This window comes from Poecilia reticulata, chromosome 22, assembly GCF_904066995.2.
Source record: "Poecilia reticulata chromosome 22, P_reticulata-male-v2, whole genome shotgun sequence".
NCBI classification, from domain to species: Eukaryota; Metazoa; Chordata; class Actinopteri; order Cyprinodontiformes; family Poeciliidae; genus Poecilia; species Poecilia reticulata.
The window spans coordinates 2,748,151-2,768,109 of record NC_088851.1 but is presented as its reverse complement, the minus strand read 5'-3'; the positions used below and the strand labels follow the sequence as shown (position 1 = coordinate 2,768,109).

Sequence of the window (19,959 nt, the reverse complement as noted above, 5' to 3'; positions counted from 1 at the left end):
AGTTGAGTTTGATTTTTAAAGTCTCCTGTTTGTGCCCACCTTCAGTGAGATTCACCTGGATAAGACTTTTAAAGAGGATTCATTACTAAGGACCTAACATGTCATAATACACAACTTAAAACACAAAAAATGTAATTAGGGAGACCAAAATCAACCCCTGTCTACAGTGGCGCAAAAAGTGGGTATGCAGGGTATGCAACGCATAGGGGCGCAGCACCAGAGGGGGCGCCAAAACCCCGTCTGGAGGGGGCGGCGCGCCGATGATGTTTTCCCGTACACTAATGCGCGCCTTACGCTCCTTCACCTCGCGCACATAACGAGGTAAATGTAGCGAGTTTTACCCTTCACGTATCGTCGCCTCTCAGGGGGGGGGGGGGGGGGGGTGCTGAGTGAGCGTCGCTCCTTCACCCTGACGTTCCGTCCCTCGGTCGGGGGGGGGGGCGCCGATCTATGTTTTTGCATCCACCTGAATAATGTGTAGTTGCGCCACTGCCTGTCTATAAGATCAAGTAAACGAACACTAGACAATGCTGGTATCTTTTATATTTTGCAATGTATCAAATTTTACATAACAGAAACTTAGAAAGATAACAATAAACATAAAAAAATATTCTCAATGATGGATTAAGGCAGTGGTCCCCAAGCTACGGCCCGCCATCACGTTTGGCGTGACGGCGGGCGGTAAAGAACCTCTGAGTTAGAGCTCACATTCAGACATTCGAAGTTCACATTCGGACTTAAGTTGATCCTGGACTTCAGAAAGTCTGAACTCTGAGTGCAAATGAAGACTTTTGTTAAAACATATCCAGTCCAGCATAATTTCCCACCTTTTCAAACCACTTCCAGTAAGATCTGGAACCACCTGCATCACAGAGCTGCACCACCTCCTGACAGGTGGAGAAATGTGCTTGGATGATTGAGAACAGCTGTTTCATTCTGCAGTCACTTGATCCACTACAGGTCACTTTGTCTCCAGTCACATGACCTCGTCCAGCTGGATCTGTTCATAGTCATACTTTCCATTCCAAGGAGCTCCGTTTGCAGTCACATGACTCTGTAGGGTCGTTTCTGTCCGCAGTCACCTGACCTCATCCTGGTGGAGCTGCCAGCGTCAGACGACCCGGTACAGATGAATCTGTCTGAGCTCCTCAGGGTCTACATCTCGGCCCAGGTAGACGTTGCAGTCTACAGGAAGCTCCTCCACCCAGCCTGGTGGTAGTGGCACCTGAAGGATGTGAGAAGTGATATATAGAGATGGAGATAGGTTGCAATAAACAGAAGTCAATAGATAGTAACATGCGATACATATTCCAATTTCATTACACCCCTTACTTCACCACGGCTTAAGTTAAACTCCCCATGTTGCCCATTGATAGCAATATTAATGCTGCATCACTGTCACTAGCTGCATTTCCATTGACCATATAATTGCACAATTTAGCATTTCATAAATAAATTTACTTAATGGAAACATGGCAATTAAAAAAGCAATAAAAAGTTTTGGTTTTTTTAGCAAAACTGAAATGGAAAGACTTTTTCCCCTCATCCCAGTCACATGATCAACAACCTGATGCTACCACTGCCACAAAGCATAAAGAAGAAAATGACAGGAATCAGCTGGAGGATCAAAGCGCAGCATGTTTTTAAATGACTTATTGCATCAACAAACTTATTCAGATGTGATTTTAATTGAGCTTCTTATTTAATGGAAACACCAGAATTGTAAAATTATGTTTTTTTTGACATAATCATAAAATTGACATGGTTATGCCCATATTTGAAACGAAAATGCAGCTACTGCCACATGACCAAACTAACACCACATGACCAACCTCCAGAAACAAACAGCAACAAGATGGAAATAAATATCGGTTGTCAATATCGATCCAGTTTTATTTATCAGACTGATTTGATATGTTAAAAAAATGGCAACTATCGGCTGATACCCATGTTAGGGCCGATATATTGTGGTTCCCTAAAATAAAGCGATATGAATTGGTTAAAAACATGAGTACAGAAAGAGCTGCAGGTGTGCAGAGGAAGCAGAAAGGGACCAAATGGCAGCTGGAATAATGGACAAACTGATTCAGAACTTTTCAAACACTCAGCTGTTAACGTAATTTCCAAACTTTTGACCACAGCTGCATATAAGCCACACCCAACAACTTTGAAAAGAAAAAAAGTTTACATATTCAGTGTTGCACTTGTCAAAAGGTGCAGGTGTCCATGCAAGAACACAACATATTTACATAGAAAGATAATTGAAACTTTTAATGAAATACATACACTAAATGCTTTTTTCCGAACATTTCCTTTTTAAAGCAGCCTGTAAATGGCGGCTTTAAAAAAAAACAGTCTACCATCTTCATCTTCCTTCTGCACACTTAAACCACTAAAGTTGTCTTCTTCAGTGTCAGAGTTGACCAGCTTCATACATTTCCTCAGTTTTTTTCGTCGTTGCTCTTAATGTCACATTCGTCCTGCTCTTCAGCTCATGCTGTCCTCACACAGAGTCCAGCCACTCCAAACCAGTTGTGTGGAGTGGCTAAAAAGCTGTACATTAGCTGAATTGCAGCTTTCAAAGCGTGTGAACAGTAATGACTTATAGTCAGGAAATCACGGTTAAAGTCACTAGCTGGTGTTTAGAAATTTGCTTAGCGACAGGCAATGAATCAGCACTTAGAAATAGTGATCAGGATCATAAAGGGTTTCCACAGACAGACTTAGTATGTTGTTAAACCAGTTGTAATAAATCAATTAATCACATGATAAATTAGAATTAGCTCAGTAGTTCCCATTAGCATAATTTATTGTTTTCTCTTTTCTCTCTCTTTTTCTACCAAAACCTAGATGATACAATTCTGGAGCAACAATTTTATTGTTTATTGCAATAATTTCTGGGACAATTTATCCTCTGGCAAAATTTATTACCATGACAGACCTATATGTTGTGAATAAGTATGTCTAAACACAATAAAATTAAGTCTGTTGACAGGAATCAGAAACATCTGAAAGAAAAACGAACTGGTGTGGCTCCAAGCTGATTTTCTGGCTGTGCAAAACTAAACTACGGTAATTCTCTTTTCTGTGTTGAAAGAAATGCAACATTCTGGTGTTTTCCAGGTACCTGCAGAGCATCCAGACTCTCTTGCAAACTGGGAACAGTAACCAGCAAGGCTCCTCTCCTCCTGAAGGACTGCATGATGAACTTCCAGGCTCTGAACACAGAGAGCAAACGTTCCTTTAGAGCATGCAGGTCACAGTTGGTGTTTTATGGATATTTCCTGCACAGTCTCAGAAGAACTACCCAATTTGTTCGGTGGGCTCCATGAAGTACTCAAAAACATTGTTCATGATCAGAACATCCGCGCTCTGCAGCAGAACCTCCTGAGTGCAGACGTTTGCATGGAGAACCTGCAGGGGCGACGGGGAGTTTTTATTAAAGGAGTGTGAGAGTGTGTGTATGAAAAGGGATGAGGGCCAATCAGAGACACGAACCTGAACTCGATCAGACAGGCCATATTTGTGGAGCGTGTCGTTCTGCAGCCTGACAAAGTCCTCACTGAGCTCCAGTCCAATGAGGCGAGAGGCTGAACTGTACACACAACCCTGAACACATGATATGTTCATCACAATATGATACAACAATGATTTACATGGTTTTCAAGTCTTTCCCAATGATTTCAATAGCACTGTTTTCTAAATTAGACTTGAAACATTTCAAGATTGGAAAGAAAAGGGTTTAATCTTTAAGGGGCAGTGTTATGTGTTTTCCAGCCACTTATCATTTTATAGCACAATCAACTATACTATAATCAACTATACAATCAACTTCTGTTATAAACATCCTATATATATATATATATATATATATATATATATATATATATATATATATATATATATAACATATTTCTGTATATAAATTAGATCAGTTTGTGTTGAAAGGTACTGATCGATAACAGTCACAGTGACAGAGAACCTGAGTAACCTGCTAACAGGGTGAATGTTTCATTAATAACACTGGCAGTAAACTTGTCTCCGTTTCTTGTGTGTTTTTATTCCAGTCCTTATTATCAGAACGCCTGAATCTGCTTGTTGTTTGGGTAACTGACTGTACTGTCAATAATGGTCTGTATCTTTTAAATGTATTTCTTGATTTGCTGATATTCACTGAAAACAAACAAACTGATCTACACACAAAATCTATTAAACATGATTTAACTCAGTTTTTGGACTTTATGACCCTTTTTTTTAGACTAAAACAAGATATATGTAGTTGCCTGTATGATATGCTAACTAATTTACACCAAACATTACACCAATTCCTCTGTTTAAATCTAAAACCTTGACACACAGACATGTCCCTGAACTCATCAAAACATCCACTAAGAACTTTATAAAGTAAATATTCACTTAAATCTCCATGGAGAAATGCACAAGTAGTTCAATCTGCAAGACAACTCTGCCGTAGGGCCGAACGGAAATGGCGTAAAGGTCAACTGCACGTTTATTATGACATCTACAAGGAAAGACTACGTAACTATCACACAACACTGAAACATGCGAGAGAAGCTTTCTTTGCAGATGTCATAAACAAAAACATTAACAATGCTCGAGCTTTATTTGCCACTGTTGACAGGCTCACAAATCCTCCAATGACGTTACCACCTGAACTTCAATCTATTGCCGCCTGCAACAAGTTTTCTAGTTTCTTTTCAGAGAAAATTCAAAAGATCAGAGGATTAATCTGCTCATCCACTCCAAAGACAGTACCAATGCTGTGCCCAAACAAAACAAATGCAGGAAAAATGACCCAATTTCTACTACTAAATTATAAAACCCTAGAAGAAATTATAAGTCAATTAAGCTCCAGTTCCTGCTGTCTGGATGTCCTACCCACACATTTCTTTAAGAAAGTCCTGCCTGTTGTTGCCAATGATCTGATCCAAATAGTCAACTTATCGCTCTCTTCAGGTGTTTTCCCCCAGGCTTTGAAAACAGCAGTTATCAAACCACTTATAAAAAAGAACAACCTAGACAAATCCCTACTGCAGAATTACAGGCCGATCTCCAACCTCCCATTCATCAGCAAAATTATTGAAAAAGCTGTTTTTAAGCAATTAAATAACTTCCTAACAATAACAAACTGCTTTGACTCCTTCCAGTCTGGTTTTCGTGCTCACCACAGCACGGAGACGGCCCTTGTAAAAGTGTTCAATGACATCCATATAAATACAGACTGTGGGAGAACCACAGTGCTGGTTCTGTTGGACCTCAGTGCAGCTTTCGACACTGTTGACCACGACATTTTACTGAATCGACTGGAGAGTTGGGTCGGACTCTCCGGTCCAGTGCTCAACTGGTTTGAATCTTACATAAAGAACAGGGATTTCTTTGTATCAATTGGAAACTTCTCATCAGAGAGGTCAAAGGTCACATGTGGGGTACCCCAAGGTTCAATCCTAGGACCCCTTCTTTTCAATATTTATATGCTCCCTCTGGCAAAGATTATAACAGGACATAGGATTAGCTACCACAATTATGCGGATGATACACAGCTCTACATCACGATGTCACCAGGTGACTCTGAACCCATCCAATCACTGAATAGATGCTTAGAACAGATAAATGTGTGGATGTGCCAAAACTTTCTCCAGCTAAACAGAAACAAAACTGAAGTTATTATCTTTGGACCTAAAGAGGAACGAACTAGAATCAATGCACAGCTTCAGTTATTACAACTAAAAACCAGCGATCAGGCCCGAAACCTGGGAGTAGTGATGGACTCTGACCTGAACCTTCAGAGCCACATTAAGACAGTCACAAAGTCGGCCTTCTATCACCTGAAGAACATCTCTAGGATTAGAGGACTTATGTCTCAGCACGATCTAGAGAAACTCATCCATGCATTTATCTTTAGCCGCATTGATTACTGCAACAGCGTCTTCACAGGTCTGACTAATAAATCAATCAAACAGCTGCAGCTGATCCAGAATGCTGCTGCTCGGGTTCTCACTAAAACCAGGAAGATAGAGCACATAACACCAGTTTTAAAGTCCCTACACTGGCTCCCTGTAGCTCAGAGAATAGACTTTAAAATACTGATGTTAGTTTATAAATCTCTGAACGGTTTAGCACCACAATACCTTAAAGATCTGTTATTACTGTACCAACCGTCTAGACCCCTCAGATCTTCTGGTTCTGGTCTGCTCTGCATCCCCAGAACCAGAACCAGACGAGGAGAAGCAGCATTCAGTTTCTACGCACCACAGATTTGGAACAAACTTCCAGAAAACTGTAAAACAGCTGAAACACTGGGTGCCTTTAAATCTCAACTTAAAACCCACCTGTTTAGAGTTGCTTATGGCTAAATTAGGGTTAGAGTGCGGGTTTTGATGTCTTCCATGTTTTTATGTCTTTAATGTTTTGAATTTTTTTTTTTTTTCTTCTTTCTTTTATGTATGGGGAAGAAAGTGAAAAATGAGGGTGGAAAACGATGAAAATTACAGTGGAATGGAAATGGAATGGAACCAGTTAAAGTCCGCGGGAGGGCAGACTCCTCTAACTATAAGTTAGTTAAATTCTGTGTGGGACGGCGGCGTCCTCTGGTAAGAAGTTAAACCCTGAGAATCCTAGGCACTGTCAGGTACAATAAAAGCAGTTAAAGTCCGCGGGAGGGCAGACTCCCCTAACTCTAAGTTAGTTAAATTCTGTGTGGGACGGCGGCGTCCCCTGCTAAAGGACGGCGGAGTCCTCTATGAAATAGTTAAATTCCGCAAAGGACGGCGGAGTCCTCTATTGTTAGTTAAATTCCGCAAAGGAAGTTAAACCCTGAGAATCCTAGGCACTGTCAGGTACAATAAAAGCAGTTAAAGTCCGCGGGAGGGCAGACTCCCCTAACTCTAAGTTAGTTAAATTCTGTGTGGGACGGCGGCGTCCCCTGCTAAAGGACGGCGGAGTCCTCTATGACATAGTTAAATTCCGCAAAGGACGGCGGAGTCCTCTATAGTTAGTTAAATTCCGCAAAGGACGGCGGAGTCCTCTATAGTTAGTTAAATTCCGCAAAGGACGGCGGAGTCCTCTATAGTTAGTTAAATTCCGCAAAGGACAACGGGAGTTTGTTTTTTTTTTATTTTTATTTATTTTTTAAATTTCTCTCTTTCTCACTGTTTATTTCTGTTTTTATTTTAATTATGTAAAGCACTTTGAAATGCCTTGCTGCTGAAATGTGCTATACAAATAAAATTTGATTGATTGATTGATTGATTAAAGAGACATGCTGATTCATTTTGGGAAAGAACACAAAGTACCACCACATGACTGAGCAACATGTTCTGATCATTTCGATCATACCTCACCTCGCACCATCTGAAACAAGGTTTTTATGACAACTATCACTAGCATTGACACGTTTCTGGATATGTGTGGGTTTCACTAAGGTTAAGACCAACTCTGACCCCATAAAGAACTGCTCCCAGTCGGGAACCAACATCCACCACAGTCCGACCACTGAGGTCCGGCAGAACATTCTGGAACAGGAACTGAAGTTCTGACACTGAGAACGAGTGTGAGATGAAATCTGCAGGAGAAGAAGAGAACAGGAGTAAACATCCAGGTTTACATGCATGTTCATAAGTACACTACTTATGACACTCAGTCTGTGTGGGCCTGTCATGATAATCACATAAATCAATTACGATAAATTAAGATGAAATCAATAATTTCAATTTGAATGATTTATTGTTTTTCTCTGTTCTCTCTCTTTCTACCAAAAACTGGATGATAAAAGTCTTCAGTCTTTTGCTTTGGTCTCAACTAGCTCCTTTTTTAAAGGACAATTTCATGTAGAGAAACTTCATGATTAATTTTATTTGTTGTTTTTGTTGTTTTGTTTATTTCGGATATTTAAAATGTCTTCTAGTTCCAGTGTCAAATGTTTATGAGAATTTGTGATAAATGAATCGTCCCAGTTGGATCAATTCATTTATTGTTTAAATACACCACATGGTCAGAGACAACCAATCAGAACCAGGATGAGGGTCTTAGAGCTGTCAATCACACTGGAGTACAAGCTGCTCCATCATCATCGTGTGTGTGGAGGCAGAAGGCAGAGCCATGTTCCTACCGAGGGGGGCAGTCCTGAAGGATCCACAGCTGAGACAGTAGTTCCTGCTCATGGCGCCCTCCTCACACAGAACGTCCACCTGGTCCTCACTGTACAGAAAGCTGTCCACATGAACCGTGGGCCGCTGCCGCTGCTGCATCTACAAGACAGAACCATATCAGTAGAGTAATGAGCTCAGCTGATGTGCAGTTCCACCAGGTGTTTGCTAATTGCTGCTGGATAGTCTTGAGGAGCTGAACTGGGGAATCGTGGGGGGGAGGCTGCTCTGTGAGGCAGAAGCTCTTGGGCTCAGAAACTGCAGTTCTGAGGAGGAGCTGCACCTCAAAGGCGGGGCTAGGTCCACCCAGGTGTTTTGCACATCTCAATAGTTACTATGGAGACTAAAAGATTTCTCAAGAAGTGAATAAAAGAGTCAACGGAACACTGCAGGTTTGTTTTTGATGAGGGGATAACATTATGACTTAATGTGAAGCTCAAAAAAGTTGATTTTACATAATACTGCCACGCTAAGACTACGTCTTCTCTACATCATTTGTGTGCAGATTACTGGAGAACACAAAGGCATGTAATCACATCACACCACAATGACAACCTGAGCCAGACAGGGTCAGACAGACCAATGAAAACGCCTCATTCATTCATGCATGCACCATTTAAGTCCGTGCAGATGAATGCGAGCACGGTCATGTTAAAGTCTGAATGCAGACTGCACCCTTTTCAGGATTATTGTGGTTGTTTATCCACATCAGAAACAGACAACTGCAGCTCAGTAATGAGATGCTTCGAGATGGCAGCAGATGAAACCATGGAGGAACCTTGTGTTGAGCAGCAGTCTCAGATGGCAGCATGGCATCAACCGGCAGTCTGGCTCTCAAGTCTTCTGCAATGCTCTGCAGGATCACCTTGTTGTTGTCAAGCAGCAGCTGATCCAGCTCATCTGCAGAGGGTCACACACACACACACACACACACACACACACACACACACACACACACACACACACACACACACAACTGACATTTTGGTTCTTTAAGAAGCAACATCAGAGGCTCTACCAAAAACCTGTATAACAGTTTCAGATAATTGATGAGCTGAGGAGGCTTTTTCTACCTAAGAATGACAGCAAAGGTGAAGTGCAGAAAAAAGTGCTGAACCGACTTAAAATGTTTCTTTAAAACAAAAAACAAGGCATAAATGTATTGAATTACAAATTTATTTGCTAAGTCAGCACCGACTTTTGCTCCCAAAATGTGGCACATTGTATTTAATAATGATACAATAGATTTTATTAAAATGTCCTTTGTATCTTGAGATTTCAAAGGGCTACAAAAGTCTAAAAAATACACAGAAAATAAAACAAAGCTATTACAATGGATACAATTAAACCAATAAATAAATAAGAGATTAAAACATATATCTAGGAACATGAATCAAAACTTTGTGCTAAAAAAAAGACCATTTTAAAAACATACAGTGGCGTCAGAGTATTAGAGTTAGAGTTCTTTATGCTCCCTTTTGCTGACAGGTTGTATGGAGAACCTAATTTCATTTTCCAGCAGGACTTGGAACCTGGCTCATTTTTATATATTTTAGATTGGACAAAGAGCATCTATGAATGTCAATTCAAATCTAGATCTAATTTTACTTAAATTAGATCTATACTTTGACTAAGCCCTTCAAATACACGAAGCTCTGGAAAAGTAAGATTACAGTAAAGACCATGCTCAGTGTTCTAAAGTACTGAACTGAGACTGTAGTTTGCTCGTCACTAGTCACAGGTAATTCCTGTTGTCAGAACCACGCTTAGCCTCAAAGTCAGGCTGGTCAGAATGAAGTATCGCGAGAAGTGGGAGGGAAGACATCCGTGCAGGTGTTTACCTGAGTTTTTCATCCAGTCCAGTAACTTTGGGAGCTCAGAGGGATTCACCTGGCCCAGCAGCTCCCGCAGCTTCAGCCTGGCCTCATCGGCGTTCATGATGACTCAGTAGAAGCTTCGAGAACAGGCCGAGTGTTACGCCTCTCTCCGGGTCCCGGTCCGAAAAACACGTGCTAGAACTTTAGAGGGGAACCGGGGGAGCTTACTTTATCATCTCTACTATTATTACTCCACCTTTCCTCTTTCCTCTTCTTCACCGCTCCGAGCTCTAAAGGTAGAAGTGACTTACTGACACCTTGTGGAAAAATATAATTACTGCAGGCTCCAATCTACTAACCGATGAGAGTTGGAGCATTTACACTTACAGGACAAAAATACAGAATCATCATGGAATATCCCATATAATCATTTAGTTGTTTTGTTCATAACCAATGAAACTAAATCATAAGTGTGACACAGTTATTTTATATAACACATGAACATTGTAAAACGTTCATTAAACTCACCCTTTTTAGATGGGGTAAGATGATAAAGTCATAGAAGCATTAAAGATTGATGGAAGCATTAAAGAAGACATTAGAGATGCTTTGTATTTTGTTGCAGCTCTTCTGTTTTTTTTTTTTTTTTTATTCTGTGATGTCAATTGAAAACTGATGTGTTCAAGCAATGTTCCAACTATACAGTACACCAGCAGACAGATCAGCATGGTGAAGTGCTGTCAGGTATTTTTATTTTATCCATCACAAAATTTTTATTTTTTCCAGGTCTTTTTTTAGCTGATTTCCTGAAGGAAAGTACGAAGTCTTTTTTTTTTTTTTCCCTGTGGACAGATCCATTGTTATGTGAAGATAACTTCATCATCACCAAACCTACTGTGGACAGATAGAAGAAAACAAAAGTGTAATGTATTTAACTTCCTCTACTATGACTTTTCTGGATAGAAATCTAATGAGCTCATTTCCTGCAGTTGACAAACAAATGCGGACTCCTGTTTTATGTTTTTTTTTTTTTTTTTTACATTTATATTACTGATGATTCCCCCAAAAAAATTTTCGGATCCCAACTGATTTGGACTTTACTTAGCAACTACTAAACCTGGGAAACTTAAATCGGATTAAACTTAAAACTGAAGTTTAATGTAAAGAATAATGAGTCAACATTTAGCCATAACATTGAGAGAAATTTGTAACAAAACATCTATGCTGCTAAAGTGGTACATGCAAAAAAATTTTTTTACGCCTTTATATGTTGAAGCCTAGGTTTGCAAGATGCTGTGCTTTCTGGATAAAATCTATTTTTCTAATTATGAATACTAGCCATCAGAAATCTCTTTGCTTGCTTGAAAACAGTTTATGTTTTTCATTTTCACAGAATGCAATACATAAGTGCACAGTGTGTTACAGATACAGACGAAAGTCACGTTCACCTCTTACACACAAAACTCCTGGTAAAATAAGACCAAAGAAGAAGAGAATGATTCCTATTTGTTAGTTTATCAGTTTCAGTAACGGCACACAGCTGGAGGGATTTCCATGTTTCCTGCCCAGCCTTGTGTTATCAGTCTGTCCCACACTGTCAGACCTCCATCCACTCTTCATCCCTACATCATTTCTCCTCTCATCATTATGCTTTTACATTTACTGTCCATATTTCTTCTTCTTCTCCACATCCTTCACCAACTCAACTTAGTTTAATTTATCCATACAACTTACAATTATTCACGTGTTGTATTTAACTATCAAATTCAACAAAATTCATGATAATGTCATAAAAGTTCATGTCATGTTCTTTTCTCCTTCCTAAAGGTAAGGTATTCCCTCTTAGTAATCATTAAATGCTGAGATGTTTCCGCTCCTCCTGTTCTTTCTTCATTGACCAACAATGAACTCAGTCTGTTTTTACACTGTTAGTGGACGACCGGTTTCTCTGTTAACATACCAAGGAGCCACTCACCTCTGATGTAAGGCAGATTTTTTTGAACAAGGCGCATAAACATTGTTTTTCCACATTTTTAAAAATAAAAACATTTGCTTTACTCCTCAAGTAACCGTAGGATGGCCAACTATTAGATCAAGAGGTGTGAGGCAGGATTTATGCCAAACAAACAATTGAGAATAGAGAATAAAAGTGAGAAAATCAGTCTAAAAGTTGGCGTTCATGTATATATTTGGTGAGTTTTGCAAAGGGGGCAAAGCTCAGAAGCTGATGCAGTTTGGGGGGCCGCGGCATGGAAAAGTTTGGGAATCCCCGCAGACAACAGAAGCCACAATGTGTCACAACAATAACTGCTCTGATTCAGTGCTCCACTCTCCAGCATCATCCTCTGCAGGTTGACACACAATAAATACAGACATAAAAGAAATGCAAACACTAAACATTTTCCTCTATCCGGTGTGAGGAAGCTTGATGAGCGCGGCCTGTCCGGGGCCGAGCCGCAGCTCCGTCAGGTCCACGCTGCTGCCTTCAGGGAGGGCGCTGCTGTTGGTGCTGAGGGCGACCGCAGCATGACGAGGCAGCGCCGCTTCACTTGTCTGCAGCACCGCCTCCTCCTCCGGCCCCCAGTTGAAGGCAGCCAGGTAGCGATCGTTCTGATCCCAGACCCGCAGGTACGCCAGAGACGAGGAGGAGTTGGAGAGGAGGAGGAAGTCTCCGTGAAGGAGGGAGCGCTGTTTGGCCCGCAGCTCGCTCACAGAGCGGAAGAAATTGCGGAGGGACAGCCTGTCAGACTGATCCTCCTGGAGACAGAGAAACAGAAAGAGGAGACATCAGGATTTAGGTTGGACCAGAGGGCCATTTTAGGGGCCTAAAGGATTCTCAAGGTCCCCTAAATAATTTAGGGGTTTTTGTTGATTTTTTTTCTACAAAAATACTACCAACAAATTAAATTTACTGTGGCCAGAATATAAATAACATATTTTAAAAGTGTAAAAACAATTTTTCTGCTTTTACTGCTGCTTGAGAAGTGTACTTGCCTGCTGTTTTCTCACAACTTGTGCCTCTTTTGGGGGACTATGGCCCCCTTGTCCTCAAAAGCTAGTGACGCCCCTGGGTGTGTTTCCTGGATATTAACTATAATCTATGAAAAATTGTGCCTCAACCTTCCTTAATCACAAACAAGCCTTTCCCAGAAGATTCCCAGAAGGTTTGAGTGACTACACTGATGTGTGTGTATTTTTTATTTTTATTACAGGTACAGTATATCCCAGAGTTTTTCACCTGCAGTTCCTAGACAGACGCTAAAGTCACCCTAAAGGGATAAGAGTAAAACTACATAATTATAAAATCACTGTGAAGCATGTGAGCATTAGATCCTGGTGACAGATTTTGCAGCAGGTTACCTGCAGACTTCCATTCAGCTCGTCTTCAAAGTCCCAAAGCATCTTGGGAAACTTGGATTCCTAATGCAAACATGAAAAGATTAGAAAAAAAAAGTGAAACAGTTTCTAATTCAAAACTATTCAGAAATGAATCACAGATACAAATTTTACTAAAAGAACTTAAGGATTTATTTCCTGTTGAGCAAAATCTCAGAGCAGGTCTGTTTGTCAGCTGAGCGGCTCTCACCCCGTCCATCAGGCCGATCTCGTCTCCGTAGCTGAAGACAGGCGTCCCAGGCAGCGTCAACAGCAGCAGCTGGTACAGTTTGACATGAGCTGGGGGAACTAATGAGGCAAGGTGACCGTCGTCTCGCCCCCCCAGATTCCAGGCCAGCTTGGTCTGCGTGTGGTTGGAGTAGAGCCTCTGGACGGTGTGGGCGTAGCGGGCAGGCTCAGGGCCGCCCGCTGTCAGAACTTTGGATATGAGGAGGTCCACTTCAGTGGAGGACAGAAGAGCAGACACACCGTCAGCAGAGGAGCTTTCTGTGACGCCGAGCAGGAGTCTGAAAGACACAGATTAAATCCACAACTCACAGGAAGCTGCTCATTTCTGCTACCAGAGGTATTTTTAAAACTCAGACATTAAGCTGGTTTTTTTTTAAAGGTTTTGTTGGTTCTAGTGGCCTTTATTTGAAGGTAGTTTGACAGGAAGCAGGGTTATGAGAGAGGGGTAAGAAATGCGGCAAATGTCACCAGGCTGGGAATCGAGCCTGCGACCACCAGCATGAGGGCTAAGGCCTCAATACATGGGTTGTGCTTTGCCCCTGCGCCACCACAGCACCCCCAAGTTGGTTATTAAAAATGCAAATTTTTAGAAACATTCAGCATATGTTTCTAAAAACATGCTAAGAAAATAAAAAGGGTTCATCAAGACAAAGACAAGCACCAGGAAATGAAACATCCATTATTCTCTAAAGCGTTAAGGAGTTTTAAGTTTCCGCCTGATCAAATATTTCAGTTTGAAAAAGCTAAGTTAGAATGAGCAGCAGAAAGGGGACAGAGTATTCCTTAAAGACGAAGACATTCTTGTTCTTGGACATTTTTCTTTTGAAATAATTGAATCAGAATGTATTAAAATGTACATTTACTAATAATAAAAGCAGAGCTTAATGTGTGACATATTTAATCCTCTCTTTAACATGCGATCTGGGAAGCAGGAACCATCATGTGAAGCAGATGTTTGGGTTTTGAAACAAAAAGAAAAAGCCTGATCCTATCAGAGGTCAGAGGTTACAGATGAACCCTGCACCTTTCTGACCCGCCTCTCAGATCCTGGTCTGTCCCGTTCTGGACGATGGCCCGGATGTCAGCCCAGAGAGCTGGGACCGTGCTGACCAGCTGCTCCACTCCAGACAGCTGGACTCCGTCCACTCCTTGGTTCAGCCAGAACACCAGGGCAGACTGGAACCACAGGGACACGGGTCACTCAATGTTCATCGTATTAAACACTTCAAGTTTATCTTCACAATTCTCTGTGCTGAACCTAAAAAAATCTGTAGGTGACACTGAGTAAATATACAATTAACTTTCATTTTGATTCTGCAGCTCATACAGTATATAGAGACTTATAAAAAATAGATATATTATTCATATCTCTTGACGTCTGTGATTTTACAACCAACTTCACTTTTTAAACATTGTGATTATAAAACACACTGCAGCTTCTGGCTGTACCTTGACTAAATATGACAAAGTTCAAGCTAAGTAAAACTTGAAGCTTGTCATTTCTTACGGGGACCAGTAAAAAGTTTAAATCCATTTCATTATATATAATGTTTATACTGCTCAAAAAAATAAAGGGAACACTTCAGTGTTCACTTAAATGTTAAAGTGTTCCCTTTATTTTTTTGAGCAGTGTATATATTAACAAGCAGCTGCAGCACATCATTATTTTTGGTTTATTGTCTTGGCTCACTTCTACCTCATGTTGATGACTTCCTGTACATTTAGCTCATGTTGGTTTCCAGTCGGTCGTTACCTTCAGTCTCTCTGCTACGTTTGTTATGCTGTTTCTGGAGAACCAGGGTCCAGAAGAACCCTGATAGTTTGGAGTCAAATCCAAAACCACAGAAATATCTACAAAAGACAAAAAAAATAAGATATTTATATATTGTGTATAAAAGATACATCATTTCTTTCCAGTCTGATATTAAATCAGGCTAAATATGTCCTGTTTTAGATCAGTTAGTGTTACTGAGAGGAGTTTTAATGGGCTAAATGCCACAATAATGAGAGCAAGAATTCTGTGAAGATTTTATTTAGTTATGCTTTCTCAGGGTTTACCAAGCATTTTTGCTTAGCTAAATATGACATTTATTTGTGAATATTTATAGTCTACATTTGGGATTTTGAGTAAATATAATCTCTATGTACATAATAAACAGATGAGCCAAAGAAAAAACTGGACCTTGTGAATGTCTTTATGAAGGACGCACCAATTTGGGCCAATATCAATATCCAATATTAATTCTGCTTTATGGCTGTTGACCAGTATTTACAGATAAATCTGTAATATATGTTTCGGTACACTTCTGATATCATGTAAAAGTGACCACAGCCTACTCTACTTCTCTCCTTCAGTTAAGCATCCCACAATCCTTTGCTGCATCACTATCACATGACTGAACAGAGACCACCTGACTGACCTGCTCCCCTCCAGAAACACAAATGGGAACAAGATGAACATAAACATCAGTTGTTATCAGCCCAGTTTAACTTCTTGGTCTGATACCGAAATGTTATGATGGATGATATAATCTGATATATTGTGCATTCCTGGGTTTCATAGTCTAAGTATGGCTCTGAAAAAGCATTTTCCAGAGTTTCCTCACCTTTTCGGCGAGCCGCCTGGATGACACCTTTAAACTGCTCCAGGTTTCCGGCTTCAGGTGAAATTTCCTCAAACCTCAGGCTGATGGCTTCATCAGGTGGAGCAACGTGAATCGGTCCAATCACCAAACCTTTCACCTTCAACTGGGACAAACTGGTCATCTTCTGCTCCACACCTTCCAGGATGGAAAGTCAGGAAGGATTCTTTGATTATTCATTCTTTTAAAGAGAATCAACTATCTACAAAACTGAGAAACAGGAGCGAGCAGAATGTTTTGGTAGATCTCACACGGAGCAGAAAAAAAAAATTATTCATCTGATTTACATCACATGATGCCGTATTAGGGTCATTGGATATAAAATCAAAGGAGGAGAAAATTTCCACCAAAAAAATAAAAAATAATTGTAGATTAATCTCAGAAAATTTCTAGAATTGACTTGGAAATTTCTGAGCTTTAAAAGTGGAAAACATTTGGATTTTATAAACTCAGAAATTTCCCAGTTATTTTTCTAGAAAATTTCTGAATTTAATCTAAAATTTTCTCAGTTTTTTTTTTGGGCAGAAATCTACTCTTTTTTTCTAAGATCTACAAACTCCTGATGATTTGTCATAGTTGAACAGACCTTTACTTTTGTAGCAGATAATTACTCTGTCCAGATATGACTAACACATTCTGTTTAGCACTATGCGTCTCACTTTTATCATTCCTGCAATTGTGTGTGTGTGTGTGCGTGCGTGCGTGCGTGCGTGCGTGCGTGCGTGTGTGTGCAGGTCAGCGGACGCATGGGGAGCAGCTCACCCTTCAGGTTGTGTGTGTCGGTGAAGGCGTGGATGTTTCCTATCTGGTACAGTGGGCCTTGGTTCCACCAGCTGGTGGCCGGCAGCTCTCTGCATCGAGGAGCCTGCAGCAGGATGAGGACAGCTCCTACCAACATCCCCAACCAGCCGAGCCAGAACACCAGCAGCAGCGCCCAGCGGGTTCTTACCCAACTAAGGAAAGAACAAAACGTATCCAGAGGACCCTTAACAACCATAAACCTCCAAAATCTTCCAGTTTAAATTATCATAATTGAGTCTACAGAAGTAAGACGCCATCAGCTCATAGCACACAGCTTGATGCCTGATGTTTGGTGGCATGATGCTCCAATAACACCATTCTAGTGCACCATCACCTTATTAAAAGTCACTTTAGTAAAATGATGTTTGGAGTATTTCAGCAACTTTGTTCACATCTTCTTGTACTAATGAATTTATTAGCTTCATCTGTGCTGATGATGTGATTATTACACTGAGGTGAAGTTAGCTGATCATTTGGGACAAAACTGTTTTACTGCTAAGTTAACGAAGCTCTACGAAAGCATTAATCTGCCCCTTTAGCACAGAGGACGGCAACATGTGGCTCTGGGGCCACAAGAGGATCTTTGGACCTTCCAAAATGACTCTTAAAAGAATGACTAAACTGATTTTAAAAAACAACTTAAGTTTTAAAAATAGATATACCAAATGCAGGTTTTGTCATGGAATAATTTCATTTCATGTTTACAACAGAATGACACTAAAAGTACCAATCATTTTTATTTAGAGCTACTTTTCTTGTTAGCTTGGGTGAAAATATCAGCATACCATGTACAAAAATGTAGTCATCTTCTTTTTAAAAATGTTTTCTTTATACTTTAACATAAAACATAGGAATAAAATAGTAGCTTTCAACAATAATTACAACAGATTTCCTGTAGTTAATCAATTAAATAATAAATAATAAAAAATTATACTGTGTCTTTTGTTCTTGAGGTCATGTGATATTTGTGACTCTAACCCGTTTTTAGCCGAACGGAATCTTTAAAAATAATCAGCATAAAAACTGAAGCTACAACATTGTATGAAACACAGTGTGTCCCTGTACAGCAACCTAGAAATAGATCAATACTGCAGGATATTTTCTGAATAAAACTCTCTAGTTTAAGTGATATTTCACATTTAAAAAAATAAAAACATTTTATTTTCTGCAAGTTGTTAAAGGATAATAACCAGCATCTAACCCCATTTGAAAGCGGTTCCCCTGCTCCTACAAACAGGACCGTGTGTCCGTGTGAACAGCGTGTCCTCCTCACCCAGGAGTCCCCGCCACCCGCAGCAGCTCCTCCTTGTTCAGGCCGGTGAACGTCTCCTCCGCCTCATCCAGGATCTTCAGTTTCACGGAGCCATTTTTCTCCGCGTCCACCTCCTCCCTCCCCTCAGGAGGAGCCTCCGGGGGCAGGTCTCCATCGGCGGTCATCGGTTGCTTCTCCTGCTCCTCCTGGTCCAGGTCGGCCTCGCTCACATCAGCCTCGGTAGCATCAGCATCCACAGCGGCCCGAGCCGCATCCGGGGCCGCATCCGGAGCCTCATCCGGAGCCTCATCCGGGCCGTCCTTCTGCTCCGCGCTGATGTTCTGAGCATCCTTCATCTCCACATTAGTCTCCTCCGTGTTCATCTCGCCTCCAGCTCGCTGTCTGTCCCCGAGCTTTCCTTCTTTCTTTTTTTTTTTTTAAAGGATGAGGTTTGCTGTAAACGATGTGTCTGCTGGTGAGCTTGTAAAAATCAATCAGCGTCTGCCAGGCTTGCTCTATCTGCTGCCTTCAAGTGCAGTAGGAAACACTCAGCTCCACTCAGTAGCTGACGATAAAAAGATGGATTTCCTTCTAGCAGAGGCGGCCCAAGGTATTGCGAGTTAAGTGGCTGCTGGGGGACCCCAAGAACACCACGTATATATTTATATATGCAAAATAACATTGAAGAAAGAAAGAAAGAAAGAAAGAAAGAAAGAAAGAAAGAAAGAAAGAAAGAAAGAAAGAAAGAAAGAAAGAAAGAAAGAAAGAAAGAAAGAAAGAAAGAAAGAAAGAAAGAAAGAAAGAAAGAAAGAAAGAAAGAAAGAAAGAAAGAAAGAAAGAAAGAAAGAAAGAAAGAAAGAAAGAAAGAAAGAAAGAAAGAAAGAAAGAAAGAAAGAAAGAAAGAAAGAAAGAAAGAAAGAAAGGGTATTACACATCAAAAAACTATAACAGTTGTTGAAAAAAATAGTTGGATTTTTTCCTGCTGTTTGCTGCTGCCACTGCTGGGGAAATGTAAGCTAACAAACTTAACTTTTTTACTGTAAATTTAATGTTTATTACTTTCAAATACTTAAAATATGACCCACTTAAAGACCGATCTGCATTTCAAAATCCAATTTTTCTTTAGTTTGCTACTCATGTAAGGTTAAAACTAGTAGCCATAATAACACTGGTATGATGTAAGATAATTACAGATTATGCTAATTATGCTAATAATATATCAGAATAGCTATGCAACACACGTAGCTACTCTATGTTACACTCATAGAGCAGCTTAGCAACAATAAAGAATATGTTTGTCATGCTGGTATGGGGGGCCCCAGTGAAGATCTGCTTAGGGCCCCACAAAAAGGCTTGGGCTGGCACTGCCTCCTAGTAGTTATTCAATTATGAATGAACACATTCAGATTTATGTCATCTATAATCAGTAGACACATTTGTAAATATGCCAGTAGTGAGCATTGCCCAGTATTTAGCAATAAAATGATACATTCATTCAGGGTCTGTCCAAAGTTGACTAGGGCCCAAAGCAGAGTTAGATTCACGGGGCGCCCACCAGCCACAGCAGCCGCACCCTGTTTGTTTGTTTTGTATATTATGCAGACATGGCAAGATGTTTAAGAGTGAAGGAAGAATTAATTCCCTGAATTACACTTTCA

General features: G+C 40.5%; 2 protein-coding genes across 2 annotated transcripts; both read right to left on the bottom strand.

The window, feature by feature from the left end:
• Window positions 1–525: 525 nt before the first annotated feature.
• Window positions 526–10,341, bottom strand: LOC103458251 (uncharacterized). The gene is made up of 8 exons (XM_081603443.1): window positions 10,007–10,341; window positions 8,944–9,065; window positions 8,129–8,267; window positions 7,461–7,582; window positions 3,499–3,609; window positions 3,308–3,414; window positions 3,128–3,218; window positions 526–1,225 (listed from the first exon to the last, which is right to left on the bottom strand). Exons 1-8 carry the CDS (start codon window positions 10,101–10,103, stop codon window positions 1,112–1,114), a joined length of 903 nt encoding a protein of 300 aa, XP_081459569.1. The 5' UTR covers window positions 10,104–10,341; the 3' UTR covers window positions 526–1,111.
• A 993-nt stretch (window positions 10,342–11,334) lies between these two features.
• Window positions 11,335–19,026, bottom strand: slc3a2b (solute carrier family 3 member 2b). Its single transcript, XM_008398688.3, has 8 exons — window positions 18,323–19,026; window positions 17,011–17,201; window positions 16,213–16,386; window positions 15,360–15,457; window positions 14,631–14,782; window positions 13,569–13,884; window positions 13,343–13,402; window positions 11,335–12,739 (listed from the first exon to the last, which is right to left on the bottom strand). Exons 1-8 carry the CDS (start codon window positions 18,682–18,684, stop codon window positions 12,389–12,391), a joined length of 1,704 nt encoding a protein of 567 aa, XP_008396910.2. The 5' UTR covers window positions 18,685–19,026; the 3' UTR covers window positions 11,335–12,388.
• Between the last annotated feature and the right edge of the window lie 933 nt (window positions 19,027–19,959).